Source organism: Meleagris gallopavo, chromosome 5 (assembly GCF_000146605.3).
Source record: "Meleagris gallopavo isolate NT-WF06-2002-E0010 breed Aviagen turkey brand Nicholas breeding stock chromosome 5, Turkey_5.1, whole genome shotgun sequence".
In the NCBI taxonomy this organism is placed as follows: domain Eukaryota; kingdom Metazoa; phylum Chordata; class Aves; order Galliformes; family Phasianidae; genus Meleagris; species Meleagris gallopavo.
The window spans coordinates 24,665,657-24,684,006 of NC_015015.2; the positions used below are offsets into that span (position 1 = coordinate 24,665,657).

Consider the following 18,350-nt stretch of genomic DNA (forward strand, 5'->3'; position numbering starts at 1 on the left):
GCCCAGAGAGGTTGTGGATGCCCCATCCCTGGAGGTGATCAAGGCCAGATTGGATGGGACTCCGGGCAACCTGGTCTAGTATTAAATGTGAATGTTGGTGACCCTGCCTGTGGTGGTGGGGGGGTTGGAGATTCATGATGCTTGAGGTCTGTTCCAACTCAGGCCATTCTGTGATTCTGTGATTCTGTGATAGCATGAAAGACTGAATGAGATAATCTTAATGCTCCCTTAAGCATTGTTACATGGTGAAAGCTTTTGTTCTCCTCAGATAGTAAATTCTCCTCTTTTACAGAGGAACAGATAGGGGCAGGTAGCTAGGAGTTTCCTATCAGTTATCTAGAAAGCTCATAATCAGGGTAATTCTTTACACCACTGATTCTCCTCTATTATACCAAAAGCTGATTTTGTTTTCAAGTACGTTCCTACCTTATCCATCATTTATTTACCAGTACTGAAAATGTTGCCTCTTGAGTCTATTCAGATTGTGACAGTAGCTTTTAGTTCCTGGAACAATTTAATGCTTTCTGCATCATGGATGCTTGTTCTTCAGAGGAGCTTTCTATAAAACATCACAAAAGCTTCTCAGTTTTTTGGCATGCATATGACCTTTGTGAGTGTTTAAGACATATGTGTTTTTATCCTGCCTTTGTGCATCATCTGAAAAAAAAAAGAGGTTCTCATTCAGAAGAAACAATAGGAGACAGCTGCTGTGTGTCCTGAACAGCTATACTCAGCTCCAGACACCAAGCCTGCATTGCAACTATCCCCTGTGAGTGATGGTTACATCAAAAAACTATGTCATGTTGATAGTACATTATTTTTCAGTGCTTGGCCTGGGAAGCAATATCAGATTTAAAAGTGATTATATCCTTTACAAGCAACTTACCTAATACACTTGTTTCACTTCCAAAATTTACCAGTAGTCACAGTTGATGATATGGTTGTATAAGTATTCATCTTCTATCTTAAGTGTTAAACTTCAGTTGACAGAAACCACAGAATATAGCAAAAGAGAAAAAGAATAATTCTTTTGTCCCTCACTATCTTTACAGTATGCTTCATTATATATCTTTAAATATTATAGATTCACAAGCATTATGCAAAGCATTATGAGCATAATTGGCACAATGGGGGTTTACTATTTAATGAAAGTAACTCTTGTTTTTAATTATAGCATTTAAGATCATCTTATTATCAAGTGGAATATAGACTTCCCTTTTGTGGGAATGGATTTGGCATCCATGTTTCTATTGGATTTAGAAAACATCACACCACTCTCTCATATTACTATCTAGATCATTTCCCAGACTACCAGATAACCGGATATGCATTACATACCTTTTGCAGACATGAAAGGATTATCTAAACATCCTAGTGAAAAATACTATACTGTTTTAACATAATTCAAGTGAATGAGGGCAGAAGTTCAGTTTTATGTATCTTACTCCAAGCTATTTTCCTCTCTTTGCAGTTTACTTCCACTGAAAAAGCTCCATGAAACTATAAAATAACCCCAAAGCTAGACTATTTTGGGCAGACACTTTGGTTGCAGATGATTTGCTTTCATGCTTTTTTTCCCCTAATATTTTCAATGATTTCACTTACACGATAGACAATATTTTCACAGGTAAAGAATGTAACTTTAGACTAGATATTTCCTGCTTCTTGTAAGAGAAATTACCAAACAAAAGAATAAAAATCATTATTAACCAAACATTTCAAATCTTGTTTGCACATAAATATGCACTGCACCTCAACAACAGTAAAAAGTAATTCTACCCAGACACACATTTCAAGATTGAAAAAAAATGCATAGTTGCTGTATTTGTATGTTTGTATTTTTTTTGTGTATATGTTAACCATATTTGCAATTTGCAAAGCTATTTGCCTGATGGCATTATTATAAATCTGTGAAACCCATCCTTTGAACAGATGGTGCTATAAAACATGATTGTAGCTGAGAAGCTCTGAAGATAAAGTTTGTGTGTAGGCATGCATGCAATGACATCCAGAAGACCACAAATGCTATGTAAAATATATAATCACACCAATTGGGAAGCCCAGTTTCCTAGGGTGGCTGATAGGTATGTCATTTTCATAATATCAAGTGTCTCCTTTGCAATGTTTATAAAACAATACCCATTGGGTGCAGGAATAAAGATCTCCACTGGCACCTAAACAGTGTCTTTTTACTGAAAGCTCTGTATTCCCTATGGATGATCTGTTTCAGCAAGAAAGAGATAAACAATGTGTCATGTTATCTAGTTTCTCTGCTTTTTCAGAGAATTCTTCCTTTATTATGGAACAATCTGATATTGATATGTGAACCTACAAGAGTTTAAACATTTCTGTAGCAGTAGTAATACTTAGTAAGTCTTTGAGGCTATTTTTTCATGAAAATATGCAGCAGAAATAAAAAAAGACAACAATATATTATTTAATCTGATATATATAGAAAGCTGTCTCCAAATGCTAAAAAATCCTACATGTTGGCATAGCTCAAGGAGAGCAAATTTGCAATGAATGATGATAATTTGAACTGAAAGAAATTAGTGCCTATTTTGATTAGGAATTAGCCTTCTGTTCAAATTTCAGCAGAGTCATGCATTCAGTTCTGGTTAGAATGTTAGCTGGGTTGAAAGGGTGAGAGCAATACTGACGGGCAAAGCAAAAATTAAAAAGTGGAAAGATTAAAGAGCTATTTTACTAGTTCAGTAATGAACTTGCACAGTTCAAACAAAGAAATCATAATCAGTGTATTAAACCTAAATGCAAGTTTAGCGTGCTACTCAACCTGCATGGGCAGGACACCTACTGCTCAGTTTAAAGGAGTATATACCTCACCTTACATCAAAGAATCACAGAATCACAGAATTGTAGGGGTTGCAAGGGACCTCCAGAGATCATCAAGTCCAACCCCCCTGCCAAAGCAGGTTCCCTACACCAGGTCACACAAGTAGGTGTCCAGGCGAGTCTTGAATATCTCCAGAGAAGGAGACTCCACAACCTCCCTGGGCAGCCTGTTCCAGTGCTCCGTCACCCTCACCGTAAAGAAGTTCTTGTGCACATTTGTACAGAACTTCCTATGCTCCAGTTTCTGGCCGTTTCCCCTTGTCCTGTCTCCACACACTGCTGAAAAAAAGTCTGGCCTCACCACTCTGCCCTCCACACCTTAGATATTTATAGACCTGGATCAGGTCCCCTCTCAGTCTTCTTTTCTCAAGGCTAAACAGACCCAGTTCACTTAGCCTTTCTTCACAGGGGAGATGCTCCAGGCCATTCACCATCTTTGTGGCCCTCCGCTGGACTCTTTCCAAGAGATCCCTGTCTTTTTTGTACTGGGGAGCCCAGAACTGGACACAGTACTCCAGATGAGGCCTTACCAGGGCAGAGTAGAGGGGGAGGATCACCTCCCTCAAACCTGCTGGACACGCTCTTTTTAATGCATCCCAGAATGCCATTGGCCTTTTTGGCCATGAGGGCACACTGCTGGCTCATGGCCAACCTGTCGTCCACCAGGACGCCCAGGTCCCTCTCTGCAGAGCTCCTCTCCATTTACTATTCTTATGTTCATTTCAACCTGCTTTCCATACAACGCTTTCATTATTGGTTGACAAACAAGCTACCTTGCAGTAACTGAACCATTTGATCTGCCTGAATACAAAAACATTCAGATCTTGACACATAAGACTCAAACTAAGCTCTCAACAGTTTTAGAGGTGACACCTCCCTCTACTAAGGAGACTGATGATGACAGAGAACCAGACGCTGCAAGGAACTTAATGAGAGCTAGCAATTAAATGAATGTGCTGTTTTGTTGTTTATGTAAAATAAATAAATAAAGATACACACACACTGGTTAGAAGCTTTCTTGTTCATTGTACGAATGTCGTTTCCAAATATGTGAGAGAAGCCAAGCACCTGGCAGCACTAAGATATGCTCCTGGAGTTCAGTTATCACTACTGTAGAGAGAATCTCAACTTTTAGTCTTTCAGAATACAGGTATGACACTGTGTTACAATCCTAAGAACACTGCTTTTTCAAGAGTCACTCTGATCCTCAGCTAATGAGGAATGAACACTAGAAAAATGATCTTAGCAATGCACAATCAGGAAAAAAAAAACCAAAAACTAAGCCTTCCAAGCGCAGTTATTATTAAGAGGGACAAATGCACTCTGTTAGAGAAGCTTTTACTAACTTCCTGACTAACGATCCACTGCCACCAAAGCATCGATGTAACATTTGACAAACTACTAGAAACAGGTCAAGTGATAGAAATGATAAGTATTTTCGTTACATTTACAGAACTATTACTAACTTCAAAATCTGCTTTAGTGATCAAATCAGTGATCAAAACAACTAACACTCTTATTTGATTTATGTAATTTTCTGCTTACCTGCTACTGCCAAGATGAGTGTGTTGGTGAAGTGCCGATACAAAGAGAGTTTCACAACATTCCTTCGAAGTTTTAGTAGTTTCATTGTTTGAGTCAAGCTGATGAATATGTACAGAAAGTCAAGGAAAGCCTCTGAGAGAACAAGGAGGACACAAACTTAAGAGGACACAGGTTTTATGAACAACAGCCCCCACCCAGACACACGCCCACGAACGCAGCCCTCTAAGACATAGACGAGACTCACAGCAGAACAGAAAGTCATCCTATGGCAGCATTTTCAAACACTCCCTGAAAAAAAAAAAAATTTCAAAGAAAACACACCCCCCACCAAGTAAAATAGTGAAGGATATCCACCAGCACAGGGCAGTATCTAGGAAAGCCAGGGGAATAAAAGCCAAGGAGGCAAGATCATTCTGGGCCTGGAGACAAAGAGAGAGCCAGTAAGAACAAACTGAAAAGGAAACAAGGTGCAGGAGCAAGGAGTGTCAGGCTATGTTACGAGAAACCACAGACACTTCACCACAATGCTTCTGAGTTTTACTACAGAAACAAGTGTTTGAACAAGGTGTTCAACTCAATGCACAGAGGGGTTTATAAAGGACAAAAGCAAACTATAGCACACTGTCAGTTCCCAACTCTCTGTCAGCAAGGCAAGAAGTAGTTTTCCAGATTAAGTCAATTTAGCAGCATTAAAAAGAGCCTCTGTTAAGATTACTGCTGCAAAGATTTAGTCTGGCCACTTCTGTTATAGAAAGTCAGCAATCAGCTTGTTAGAAATACAGTAATTACATCCTCTACACTACTCATAGAAGAACTCAATGCTCACACGGGTTTGACTGAAAGTTGCAAAGGTTGCCTTTTGAATGTACAAGAAACTATGAAAGTCCTAAATAATAAAAGCAAGTCATTTTTTACTGCTTCTAAAGTATTAGACGAACAGTTCTGTAAACAAGCTTGTAACTTTCTACAGTTTATGAAAGGATATCCACAAAATAATACAGGCATCAATCATGGACAGGGCCAAGTTTGCTATCAGAGCCAGAGTGTCATAGAAAAACTGAAAAAGTATCAAATATATAACATGTTAAATAACTTGTCCCAAGATGCTAACAGTGAACAATAACAGAAATTTACACCCAAATACATACTTCTAGAATGAAGCAAGTAGCAGCACAACTCACTAACATTTTCTCAGGTACAGCCTCAAATATAAAACATTGGTTTGTTTACTGCTGGATTTGCTTGGTTTTGTTGTTGTTTTTACTTTTTTTTTAAAACAAAAAAAAAAAAACCAAGAAAAAACAACATTCATAGCCAGATGAATCACCTTTAGGTCTGGAACTGGCCCTCCATCCTCAAATTTCTACCTGATGTAAAGTCACAACAGCATCTGGAACCCAGCTAATCACTAAATTATGAAAACTATTTTAAAATACACAATTACATCCAGATGCATAAAGCAGACAAGTTTAAAACAGTTATCAATAAACCACATCAACAGTTCCAGAGTTCAGCCGTTTGTCTTTTTTCCTTCTTTTGTGGATTCTTCTGGAGAATCTCTGGGATTCTCCCTTGGCACTTAATTTTAAGACAGCAGAATTTGTAGCATACAAGAAAAATTCAAGCAGCGGTTACTGACCCCTGTGACTCTAAGAACACCTTCCATGCCAGAAAATAATAGATAAAGGGCTCCAGCCATAACTACTTTGTGAAGAGTAACTCCAAGACGAGGCCTGTAAAAAAAACAAAGTGAAGTTAACCTTTAGTGCAGGAGAAGAATGTCACATCAACTTGAGTTTAGCACAAGGCAAGAGGCAAGCAAATAAAGGCTTCTTGTGACAAGTCACCCCTAGGTTTTTAGAATCGTTTTATTACTGTGCTCCTACGCTTACTTTTTTGTTTTGTTTTGTTTTGTTTGTTTGTTTTTTGTTTTTTGGCCTGATGTGGCTAAGGAAGAGATCAGTAAACTCGCTTGGCATTTTATTACCATTTGAAGAATTCCCAGGCCCCATCTTCTTTTTCAGTTCCCTCAACACACCCCAACTTGACAGAAGATCCCAATGCCACATGACGCTGTTTTACCACATAATACAGCTGGGAGCAGACAGATAAGTGGCAGAAGACGCCCAAAGCAGATCGTTGCTAGAGATTTATGAGCTCAGCAGTGACTCTCAGAACCCAACGCAACAGTAGTAAAAGCAAGGGGATGCAAAAAAGGAGCAATCTATATGTCAAAGGAGCAAAATATATGTCTCTTGACTAGTGAAGACTGGAGCTTTACACCACTTAACTCAAGCATCCATCTTTTAAGTTGCAAAGCGCAGGGAAATTAGTACTATCTTAAATTACTAGAAAAACAGATTTTTACTCACTTGACTATTCCATATCCCAGGCTGACTATGATGACCAGAGTTCGAGCCAGTGAACGTTTCACAGCGGAAAGCAGTTCTGCCAGTATTAGTGCTCCTTGAACTAACAAAAGCAAAGAAGAAGTTAGGTAGTAAAAAATAACTTGTATTTTATTGACTACTGTATATAATTGTCGTATAAGAGCAGACACTATTATTTTCAGCAAGTAGGCTATTAAAATTTATAATGCCTTTATTACCTATGTCTGGAGTAAGGTTTCAGAATACATAAAAATATATATATTATTTTGAGACTTAAGTGAAAATTAAGTCCCAGGAAAGTGGAGAGTAAAGATTCATAAATTTTTTTATTCACAATATTAGTCTGGACAATCTTCCAAACAGTGCTATGAACAAAACTTCCTGTACCTTGGATGTGACCAATCAAAAAAGTCATAATGAAGTTTTGCTTCATTTTATTTGTAGGATGGAAGCATATAACAGTGTCTCAAAGGGTTGTTTTGAGAGAGAGTTGCCTATGATGAGTTATCAGGCTATTGGCAATGGTGTCACAATAAACAGTTGAAAGTCTCTTCCCAAGGCTAACTGTAAGAGGTGAATTACAAGCTACACTTCAGAAGTCCTGTTTCAAACCTCAAGTGAGTTTTACAGTGAATACTTAAAGAATCTAGCATTCTATATTCCTGAAGCACTACATCAGAAGTTTTAGACACAGCATTTTAGTTTTAGAAGAGCATAGGCTGTCAAGAGATCGTAAAAAGAATTTACAGTATGTTAAAAGACATGCAGAAACTCTGTTCCATGTTCTTTGTTTTGAGGCAATCCTCAAATAATCATATAGTTAACATTCATCCATATCCCCAATTCAGTATGTGTTAGAATAATTAGTGCTGTGCTCATCAAAGTGCAGGTTGCAATTGTCACTTACCAGATTCCCCTGTATAGCGGATGTTCTGGAACTCTGCATAGAAAACTGCTTTCTCAAGCATCCCCAGGAAGATAACAGCACCAATCCAGAACTGGATCCTCAGGAGATCCCTCCAGTAACAGGCTGACCATGCAAGCCACAGAACTCCGAAGAATACGTACACAATACACATCACCATGAAAAACTATTATACAAAGAGAAGCAAGAAGTAGTGCTCTCAGATGAAAGAAAAATAAAAACTGAAGAATCATACATAAAAATTCAAACATTCTACTACAGAAAAAGCATGGAAGTTAGCTACACAATCCTTTAAAACTTCCACAAATTGAAAATGTATCTTAGAACAGTTTTCTGATCCTTACAGGTTTTCATGCCCAAGCACCCACACAGTTCAAATGTTAAGGATCTAAACATGCCGGTTCATATTCAGATATTCCATTACAGAAACAAGTAGACAGAGACCTTTTTCTGGACCTGCCACATGTGGATATTCACACCTATGAATTACAAGTCATCAGAATTGCTGGAAACTTCTTACTTATGCAGCAAGTAAAACACATTTCAGAAACACCATGAGGTTCTCCTATTTACAGGTTACTCGTCAATAAAGACAGGCTAGATATCTTACTTCTTATTGATCTCCAGCTAAAGTCTGCCTACACTAGATAAGTTCTTTTATTTTCTAAGCCTCCTTGACAGAAGCAGCTATTGATCAAGTCAGCAATCCCTTTGAACAAAAGGGGAATTTGCTCTTTGTAGTTCAATTATGCTTTCATATTAAGCAGTATTGAGGACCTCTCCACGGTGTGGAGGACAGCTGGTGGAAGAAGGAAGATGAGACTGTAAGAGAACAAAGCAATGACAAATAAAGCAGTAGCTGTAAACAAAACAATAGAATAGTGAATTTTCTAAGATATGAACTAAGGAAAAAACAAGAGTGTCAGTAAAATTGCTCAGTCTAATGATACTGATACCTTCTGGAACTACAAAAAACTTACAGTCATCAAGTCAAACAATCCATAAACAGACATTAACAGCATATGCAAATATCTGAAATCTACATCTGTTTTCCCTATACTATATGCACTACAAGAAAAACTTCTCACGAATTAGTACTTCAAAGCCACAGGCTTTGTCACCCTTAAGCATTGAAAGAGAATATTTAGCAGAGATTCACCACTGACAACTTGATAGAAAAACTGTTTTACTTACAATCATCAGAGGATAGTCTGCAAGTGATAGATACTCATATGGTCCCTTGAGTTCTACTGTCACTGTCAAAAAACAATACAGTAACCAATTTAAGCAGGAAGCAAATGTAGGAAGCCAGGTTATAAGGTACTTAATTTTTACTGATTTTTACTCAAGCATAAAGAAATTCTACATCTTCACATGGAAGAAACCTTTAAATTTAACTTCACTTTGGAATCGAGTGCAAGACTCGTAACATATTCAACTAATTAAATTATATTAAACTAATTATAATTATATGCTTTGTGACCAAGTAGCTTGCAGATGCACTTCAAGTTACAGTACTTTGTGCTGTGGATTAATGTGGAACAGTAAAGATTGAAAACACATGTACTATTTTTTTAAGTGGATTTTACATCTTCTCTAAAATATGGATAACGATATTTTACCTATCAGTGTATGGATAATACAAAGGTCATAGCTGTCATTTTGAAATTATGTTCTACATGATTTGAGCTTATTGATGTAAATCCTTGCATTGGTCTGATCATTAAAAAAAAAACAAAAAACTCAAAATTGAATTGCTTGGGTATTTTCTCTACTTCCATCATAAAGCTGATAGACCAACAGCCTTAAGATCATCAAACCACTAGCAATCACATTATCTTAAGATGAGTTGTGGTACTATGTGAAGTCAAAGGTAGCAACTTACGAAAATGAACTATATATATATATATATATGAAATATATATAAAGAAGTACCTTAGAAACCAGTCAGAACGGTATACATAAGAAAGCAGTATCTGTTTTTAGCTGTCTTACTTGTAAAGAGCTTTTCTTTAGGATTTGAGGCAGGTGTGGTTCTCTCCGCTCTTTTAAGTTTGTTAGCAGAATCTTTTGGAGCTGTAACTCCAATTTGCACAATAAATATATATGGCCCATCTCTCCAAGTTTTAATAACAGCATTCATTGTCTGAAAATGAAATGTCTGCATGTAAATAACATATGAAAAACGAAATAGTATATGAAATAGACAAAACTACGCTCTCCATACATGGGTGCTATCTTCCATATAAAAAAGTTCATCTGATCGTGGTCCTAAAGCTTGTTAACAAATATTTGATGTGTTGTTTTTTAAATTCATCTATGAGACATATCTAAACAGTCTGAAATTTGCCTAGTTTGAATCCAGAAGAATCATTAGAAGACTGAAGAGGTGATCAGAGCTTACTTAGAAATTGTATACTGTCTTATTGCAAGAGTGATCTCAAAGGTATTGCAAACATTTCAAAGAATTCAACAAAGCTGCTGTTCCTTGTTGTCAGTCTAGGAATACAGATTGTCAGCGATGCTTCTTGACTCCTGAAAGTAAGGACACCTGCATACGACTTGGCTCTCTGGCGAAGACTAAGTTTTACAGTGTAAGATAAAAGAGGTAGCTGAAGAGAATTTAAAAAATTCCTTATTAGTCATTTCCTCTGGAAACTACTACTGCCTCTGAAAGCTCTCATTCTTCTAAGAACCAAATATTGCTAGTAAACTAAGAGCAAGGAAGCTTGCCCAGATTAAGTATTTGAACCATAGGGAAATAAATACATAAAATCAGAGGGTTTTTTGTTTTGTTTTGTTTTGTTTTTGAGTTCCAGTGCACAAAACTTAGTTCCACAACTAGGCAATTCCAGCCATATAAAAAACTGCAATTGTTCATCAGAAACTTTGAGGTAAAAGCTAGGACTTTGTACACATATGCCGCTTACAAGACCAAAGTAGATCTAGCGCAAGAGTTTTAATAATGGCATCTCCAAGAGAACTTCAGTATTAAGTCCATGCTTTTCTTCCAAGAGTCCTCCTGACTACAAGATTTAAAGCAAACAGCATTTTATGCATCAAAAACGTTTATGCTAAAATAAGTTAAATTGAAGTTAAACTGCTTAGTTAAAAACATATCAAGCTTAAAATAAAATTGATTTTTCCTTTAAAATACATCAATCTTTTGCTGCACTGATTCCTTATTCCATAACCACACATTTACCTTCTAGCCAGATGGCCCTGTTAATAGAATAAGGAAGTGAAACTTTTTTTTTTTTTTTTTTTGCATCCAGGAAATTCAGTGTGAAGTTATTTTGATAACTGTTCCTGGTTAAGACTTGAACATAACACATAATAAAAATGCTAACAGAAACTCAAAAGGCATCATTCACCTTGTTACATATAAGGTTTTAAAGTACTGACTAGGTCAAGATGAAAACAAATGTAATCTCTAAATATTAATGATCTCCTATAGCACTGATTACTTCATCTTAAGGCTGATTTTTTTTTTAAATTATTCATACCATGATTTTGAATGATTAAAGTTCTATATTTCACATGAAAGAATCATTATAAATATAGTTTCGGCCAGTTCCTCCCCCAAACCCCAATCTAATTTCAGGCTAAAGCAAATGAAAGTCTCAGAAACTATCTCCCCCACTTCCATACCCACCTGTCCTTGCAAAACAAAACAAACGTATCACACAAACCATGCAACAAAACTGTACTACCCCTGTAAACACCACTAGATAATTTTTAGCTCTTTTTATAAAAAAATTACAAAAAAAGTCCTATACCACTGGATTCCAAATTGCATTTCAATTCAAAATACATACAGTTTTATCTGCCACCATCGTGCGATTTCCCCCACTCTCTGTCTTATCTTTCACGCCCTTAGAGAAAAACAGAAAATGGATAAATGGATATCAAAACTCTTTCTTTCACTTCTATGCTCATTCATTAGAAGGAAAAAATGTACCTCTTGTTTCTCAGGTGAGAGAGGCTCCGGATGAACAAATTCTTTATAGAAAATCTGTAAGAGTAAAAAAAAACCAAAAACAAAAAACAAGTACAGTATTTACAGGTACTGTGTGTTAACATGCCATCGCTACCAGAAAAGTTTTAAGAAAGGATTATCTGAAACAGCAGCAGCACTGGAGAGTTTTCATTTCTTTAATTAAATCAAGCAACTGTCCAGGGAATTTTGAGTACTTAGATTAGTATTTTGTCACTTGAGAATTGCTTCTCTCCTTCCCCTCTCATACAACAAGTCTGTATTTTTAGAGCTGGATCCGTAGACATGACAGCAGTGAAATTAATGTTACTTCCCAAATATGCATCTGTTAGCTCCCTCCATTACTAAATGGCACTTGCAAGGACAGACACAAGATTTTGGGATTTCTGCCTTGGTACGTTCAAAAAAAGCCCCCAGACAAATGTATGTCTATTATGCAGATAAGGATCCAGGATCTGCCAACTCTCTGAACTCGAAACCTAATTAAACTATTGCATCACAAGAAACAAAGTTGCAAACTAAAAAGGAGCCATTTATATCAAAGTTCAAAAATGAATACTCGGGAAGAATAGCTTCTGTTAAAATTTCAGTAGACCTTGCAAAGGAATGGGAGGAAAAATCACTTAAAGTTTTTAAAATTCCCAGCCTCATCAACATTCAGTTGCGATGCCTCTGTTCATATTACATAGATAAGCCCTCAACAGCTTTTCTATAAAACCACAGAAAAATAGAACAAACATTTCCAATATTAATAAACCTAAAAAGTAGGCAGTATATGTGTATTTAAAAACTCCTTTCAAGTCATCTTCACATATGAAAGGAGTTAAAGGTGTGCAAAACAGTGCAAAAAAAACCTTTTCAAGTCACCTTTAGGCAAGCCATTTTCTTCAGGGAAAAAAAATAAACTAGATTCAATAGCTGGGAGACAACTCCCAGTATTTTCTATTCACACCCTCTTGTCTAAATCAGGAGTGGTTCAACAAAGACACAACAGAGCACAGTTTGCTTCAAATCCTTAAGTACACCATAAAAAAAAGCAGACTGTTACATTGACACCACCATTAATGTGACTGCACAGCTTCTGGTGATATATAGCTGGCACAGAGCCTTTGTTTAAACATTACTTCACAAAGTTACACAGCATTATCTTTCTTGTTTTTCCCCATTTCATTCATTTCAACCACCATTTTGCTCTTTTTAACCAGTTATCCCAGTCCTCCACTGGGCCAAATTCAGCAGGAGATTCACTCTATTGCCAGAGATGCATGCTGTTATTCATCTAGCAGTGCACTTCCGTAACTCAGCTCTTAGTGCTAAATGAAATTCAGACCTCAAACAAAAAGAAGCACTCAATTTTAAAGTGTGGGTATTTTTTCTAAAGGTGGGCCACAAGTTGAACAGCAAGTCAGAAGTAAAGCAAAAATTCAAAAGTCATTGCTGCAGTTTGGTTGTCATAAACAGGCAAAAAAAAGAAAAAAAAAAGTACTTTCCAACCCACAGCAATCCTCATGTGAGTGATCCTCATTTAGCAGGATCTAATGCCATCTGCCTGCTGTATGAGGGAATAGGGCAAACTAAAATTTCCATCCATACCTGGGGCTTGAACAGCTCGGAGCAATTTGAAAAGAGGAGAGAAGATGTGGCATAGTATCCTGACCAACCCGGATGCTCTTCAGACGTAGTCCCAAAATAACTTTCTGCCTGTTCTTCCTGCCAAGCAGAGAAGAGAATTTATATTAGCATTCATTATATCATATGTTTCATCTGAGTAGGCAGCTGCAAGACCTGGAAAGCACCAAAACTTCCCTCTGAATAAACTCCTGAGCAGAGTTTAATAGGCCATGCAGGACTCTTTTCCCTCCAGAAAGGATACTGATATACACAAACACACGCGAGATCTGAGTAAGAATTAATACTCTATTAAAAAAAATCTTCTCCCACAGTGGTGGTGAAGCAACCAGCATGAACTTGAGTCTATATGAATAAACTCCACATTACTGTGAAGAGATTAAATACGTCAGTACTGTGCTAGGCTAGTAGTTACAACTGTTGTAGTTAAATATTTTAAGTAAACAAGGAAAATGTGTTACAAACAGTATAAACCACAGCTATGTTCTACCACATCTGAAATACACACTACACCTTTCATGTAAGTCACTACTTAGAATGTGCATGTGAAAAGAACACAATTAAGACTGAACATGAAAATATTTTTTCCTATTGGCTGTCATTAAGCACTTCTGTAAATGACATTCTTGTTTGACAGATAAACTCATACACTTCAGTTCCAAGTTGGTACACTTATTTCAACTTTTGAAGAATTCTGACAAATACATCCACTTTACCCCAAAAAGGTCATTAATCCCCAAAAGCTGAAGATTCATTTCTCTCCATCATCTTCTCAATGACGCAGAAGTTGGTTCTCTCTTTTAGGTCAACAGAGCAATGAGGATGTAAATAAGCAGTCTCTGATCTTCTCACCCTCAGACCTGCTCATACCAAAAAAAAATCAAATCCCACATTTTCCATACAGTTCTTACCCCAAAGTTGAAGACTTCATTGTAGCAATCAGAATATCTTAAGTACCACGTAACATTGTAACCTTGGGAAGGATCGCAAGACTTCTCATCACCTTCAACTAAAAAGACAACAGGTAAGGCATCTTTTCTGTGTAAATCCCCTCCTTCCATTCTGTGCCAAACTACTGTAATTGAGTTTAAACACAAAAAGTAAATGAACAGAAGAACATTACCTCAAATAATCCACTACTGTTCAGTGAAAAAAACAGAAGCATACAAAAAACAGACTTCAATTGTAACATCACATTAATTCCATTAAAGAGCTGAAGATCATTTGGAATTTTTTTGGTATTAAGACAACCAGGAATGTGCCAGCAATGACAAAAAGCAAGCAGGATGACAGCAGTGACTTCAAATGATCACAGTACATGAAATTATTTCCCTTTCCAACACATGTCTATAATTCTACATGTCAGTATACAGCAGGTTAGTACTATGGGCAATTTGCATAGATACTTTTAATATACCAATACTAGAACACAATAATATTATCACCAATACAATAGATGAAGAGGTAAAGCTTTGCAAGTCAATAACCATCCCCACATTAGCTCACTGTCAAAGCTGCAACGCTCCCTTTAGTCAAAATAGAATAATAGAAAAGTAATACTTTATTCCATCAAGAAAGATTTGTCATTCTTGTTTCTCAAATCTCATTCCCAAATTAAATCCTGGTGAAGAAAAATTGACATTCAGAAGATAAACTTCACACGTAGGCAAAACCAGCAGCGATTACTCAGTCTCAGAAGCCATATAAATGATTATAATTGGGTTCTGCCAGTCAACAGGTACCGAAACAAAATAAAAGACAGCACATTTCTTCTAGAGCCGTCACCACAATTTCACAATGAACATTATCTCAGGCTACATATCCACAAATTTGCTACACATGCAGAACTTTCAGTGAATGTTTCCTCTACTGACCATAGCCGATGAAAAAAAAAAGATATTAAGAGACCCAGCCAAGAAATCCTAACTGACTAACCCAACTTTAAGCCACATGACTACTAAACCAAGCTTCTGTAGAGCTACACACAGCTAGTTCCTAATGCTGAAGACAGAGGGAAAAAAAAATTTTAAAAAAGGAATGCAATCACTGAAAAGTAAGTTTCCGTATGACACGTTCTGGTATGCATGAAAACAAGGCATACATTCTCCTCACAGCTCTAGATGCTGCAGATGGCAAAACAAAGAAACTAAAAAGCAACAAACACTTACAATGGAGTGGGTATATGACAAGTTCTCAAGTGACAGATACCTTACTGATACAACTGATCAAGTGAGGAATACCTCAGAGCTGTGCTACTAACAAAGAAAATTATTCTTCAAATATTTTGAATGCCTTTTCCATCTATTTCAGAAGATCTGCATTCAGCAGCAACACCAAACAGGACAAGACCAGAATAATCTAAGCAATCATCACAGGAATGCTGGAAAGGAAATACTCCTACAGAACAGAAAAGTCACCCATAGCATTTACTGAATTCAGCAACAAGGAAATCAAAGTTCCTTTGCCCTCAAGCAAAACCAGCAACATTTAACTCAAATGTTAAGCTCTTTACATTCATTTATAGATGAAGTGGGATTTCCCACATGATTCTAGACAGGAAACCAGATGTCTTCACAAATAGCACTTAAGAAAATCAACGGATAAAATAAATTCATTACAGACAATGCTATACAACTGTGGCAGCTTTCTCAGTTAGAAGCAAAAAAGCAGAAAGTATTAGATGCCACCACACAGAACACATCACAAAAACAAAAACAAAAAACAAACAAACAAAAAAAACTCACCAACAACCCAAGGGGAAAGAGAAAAAAGCAGGAGGAAGCACAGGTGCTAATCTAAGTTAATGTAAATCTTTTAAACACAATGATATGTAAAATAGATGTCTTCACCAGAGTATGTCAAAGCTTTACCCGTATTCAAAGGCTGACACCACATAACTGCAGTCTATATCGGCAGCCAGGAGATTAAATTCTTACTGCCAGATCTGCCACTAATCTGACTTGTAACAAATTCTTTTTTCTCAGTTTCTTAGTTTCTTCCTACTCCTGGTTATTCCAGCCATACACCTCATGACTAGACTTACCACACACTTTGATGTGGGAATCTAAACCTTACATGCAATATCAGTATGACTACGCTATTTCTAAACCCTACTGAACTTCAAGATGCTCTCCCAAAACACCATCCTTTCCCCCAGACCTGCTGCATCCTTCCTGAGAACTGTGAAACTCAGCATTTAAGCTATACTTGACAAATGGGAAAACCATTCTGACCTGATGGGATCTTCACTAATAACCACCTTTATACTAGCCTCCTATTTCAGATTCACCTGGGATTGATAGAGGCACTTTAATAAGCTCCCTTTGAAGCACTGTCCCAGGATAGGCAGGCATCTGAATTTAAACCTGAATAATAATACAGAAAGTACTGAACATAACAAAGAAATATGCAATTTAATCAAGAATCACCAGTTAATAGTTCTACCACCATAATTTTTTCAGTTATAAAAAGAGTGAAATCATTGCAGTACGTCTTGAAGTGAGAAAAGCACGGATTTCACTATTTCTGAAGTGACATTTCCTCATTTAATACAAACACGAAAAGCCAATCACAGATACTCTATCTGTAAAACTACTCAATCAGTAGACGGAGAGCTTCACCTTCTCATCACTGGTAAGAATTAGTGCAATCAACCCGTTAGAAATGCACGGTAAAGATGTCAAAATCAGCCACTTCCTCAAGTCATCTACATCATCTGGTTTCTATCTCAGCACTGTCTTCAGCTTATAAATCAAGACTATTTGACAGAAACTCTCCTTAGAGCACTGATCTATGTAGTCCAAAGCCCTGGCCAGATCAGCAAAGAACAATAGAAAGAACAAACATGAAGGCTGCAAAGGTAAGTATTTTCTCTGTAGCTCACTCATACACCATGATCAGGAAGATAAAACAGCCTTCAGGAAAGTTCTGTCTCAGTGTTTAATTCCACCCTCATACTAGTTCCAGAGTTTTAGGCCTTCCCTAAAACTTCACAAGCACAGTAAACAGTCATCTACCAGTGATTCTGCAATATAAACAGCCCCTCACCCAGTCAAGGCTCAAACTCTCTCCAAATGGAGCCATTTAGCACATTTCACTGCAGAGCTCAGCACATCCCACACCTCATTACTGTCTACCTGAAATGGCACTCTCATTGCCCATCTCACTCTTTCCACTGCCTTGCCTGAACAGAACCATCCATTTCCGCTGTAGCCAAAACAGATCATGTCTTCAACAGCTTCAACACTGTTCTCAGACTCAATCAGATCAGAGCTGCAGCTTTCATCCCGTGACAGGAAACAAGATGTCATTTCAACCAGTGCCATTAAATGCTTCATGGTCTTTTGGTCCCAAAATGTGAAATAGATGCTATGTGAAACAGCAGAGTGAGAGCATGCACAGTATAAGCCCTCGGGACCACTTACATCTCAGGAAGATGGTGGTGTTGCTGAAGAGAATCTTCCCAAAGTTAAAGAACTTCTTCCCCTGGAAAGGCAAAAAGAGAAGAAAATATCAGAGGGCTTCATGTCACCCAGTTTACACATTGCTTTGCACTCCAAGTTTTAAATCAATACTGAAATGGTAGTGAATGATAACCAGAAGCCAGTCTTACTGGATTTTCCAGTCATGCTTCACCACCTGCTCAATCTGTTCTCAAAGATGGCTTAAGAGAATTTTCTGTTGTCGTTCTGCAAAACTCAATCAATTTTATCACCGTTTATTATATCGATTTACATTTTCTTGCCGATAAGAAGGTCTGGACCTTATCCAACCACAGAAACTTTCACTCTAAAAATCAACAGGGGCGTTCATCCCAACTCTTGTAATTTTGCTCCCATTCTCACAGGAAACACGTATTGCTCCCTTCTACGGTTCGACACACCGAGTTTAACGCAGTTTTCCCCACGCAGTTTCACACAGAGAGCGGCACAGAGACATAGAAAACCCTTCGCCTCCCGCTCAGCCCCGACTCTCCCCACGCCAGGCCCCAGCCGCGCCGCAGGGCCGCTGC

The 18,350-nt window shown here is 37.4% G+C and overlaps 1 protein-coding gene across 1 annotated transcript; it reads right to left on the reverse strand.

The window, feature by feature from the left end:
- Positions 1-4,363: 4,363 nt before the first annotated feature.
- On the reverse strand, positions 4,364-17,836 carry TMEM87A (transmembrane protein 87A; the record flags this gene model as incomplete). The annotated part of the gene is made up of 12 exons (XM_019616105.1): positions 4,364-4,507; positions 5,384-5,455; positions 6,038-6,131; positions 6,771-6,870; positions 7,696-7,879; positions 8,908-8,969; positions 9,709-9,859; positions 11,532-11,588; positions 11,675-11,728; positions 13,304-13,420; positions 14,251-14,348; positions 17,764-17,836. Coding segments are annotated over 12 exons (1,191 nt in total), but the record flags the coding sequence as incomplete, so codon positions are not given.
- Between the last annotated feature and the right edge of the window lie 514 nt (positions 17,837-18,350).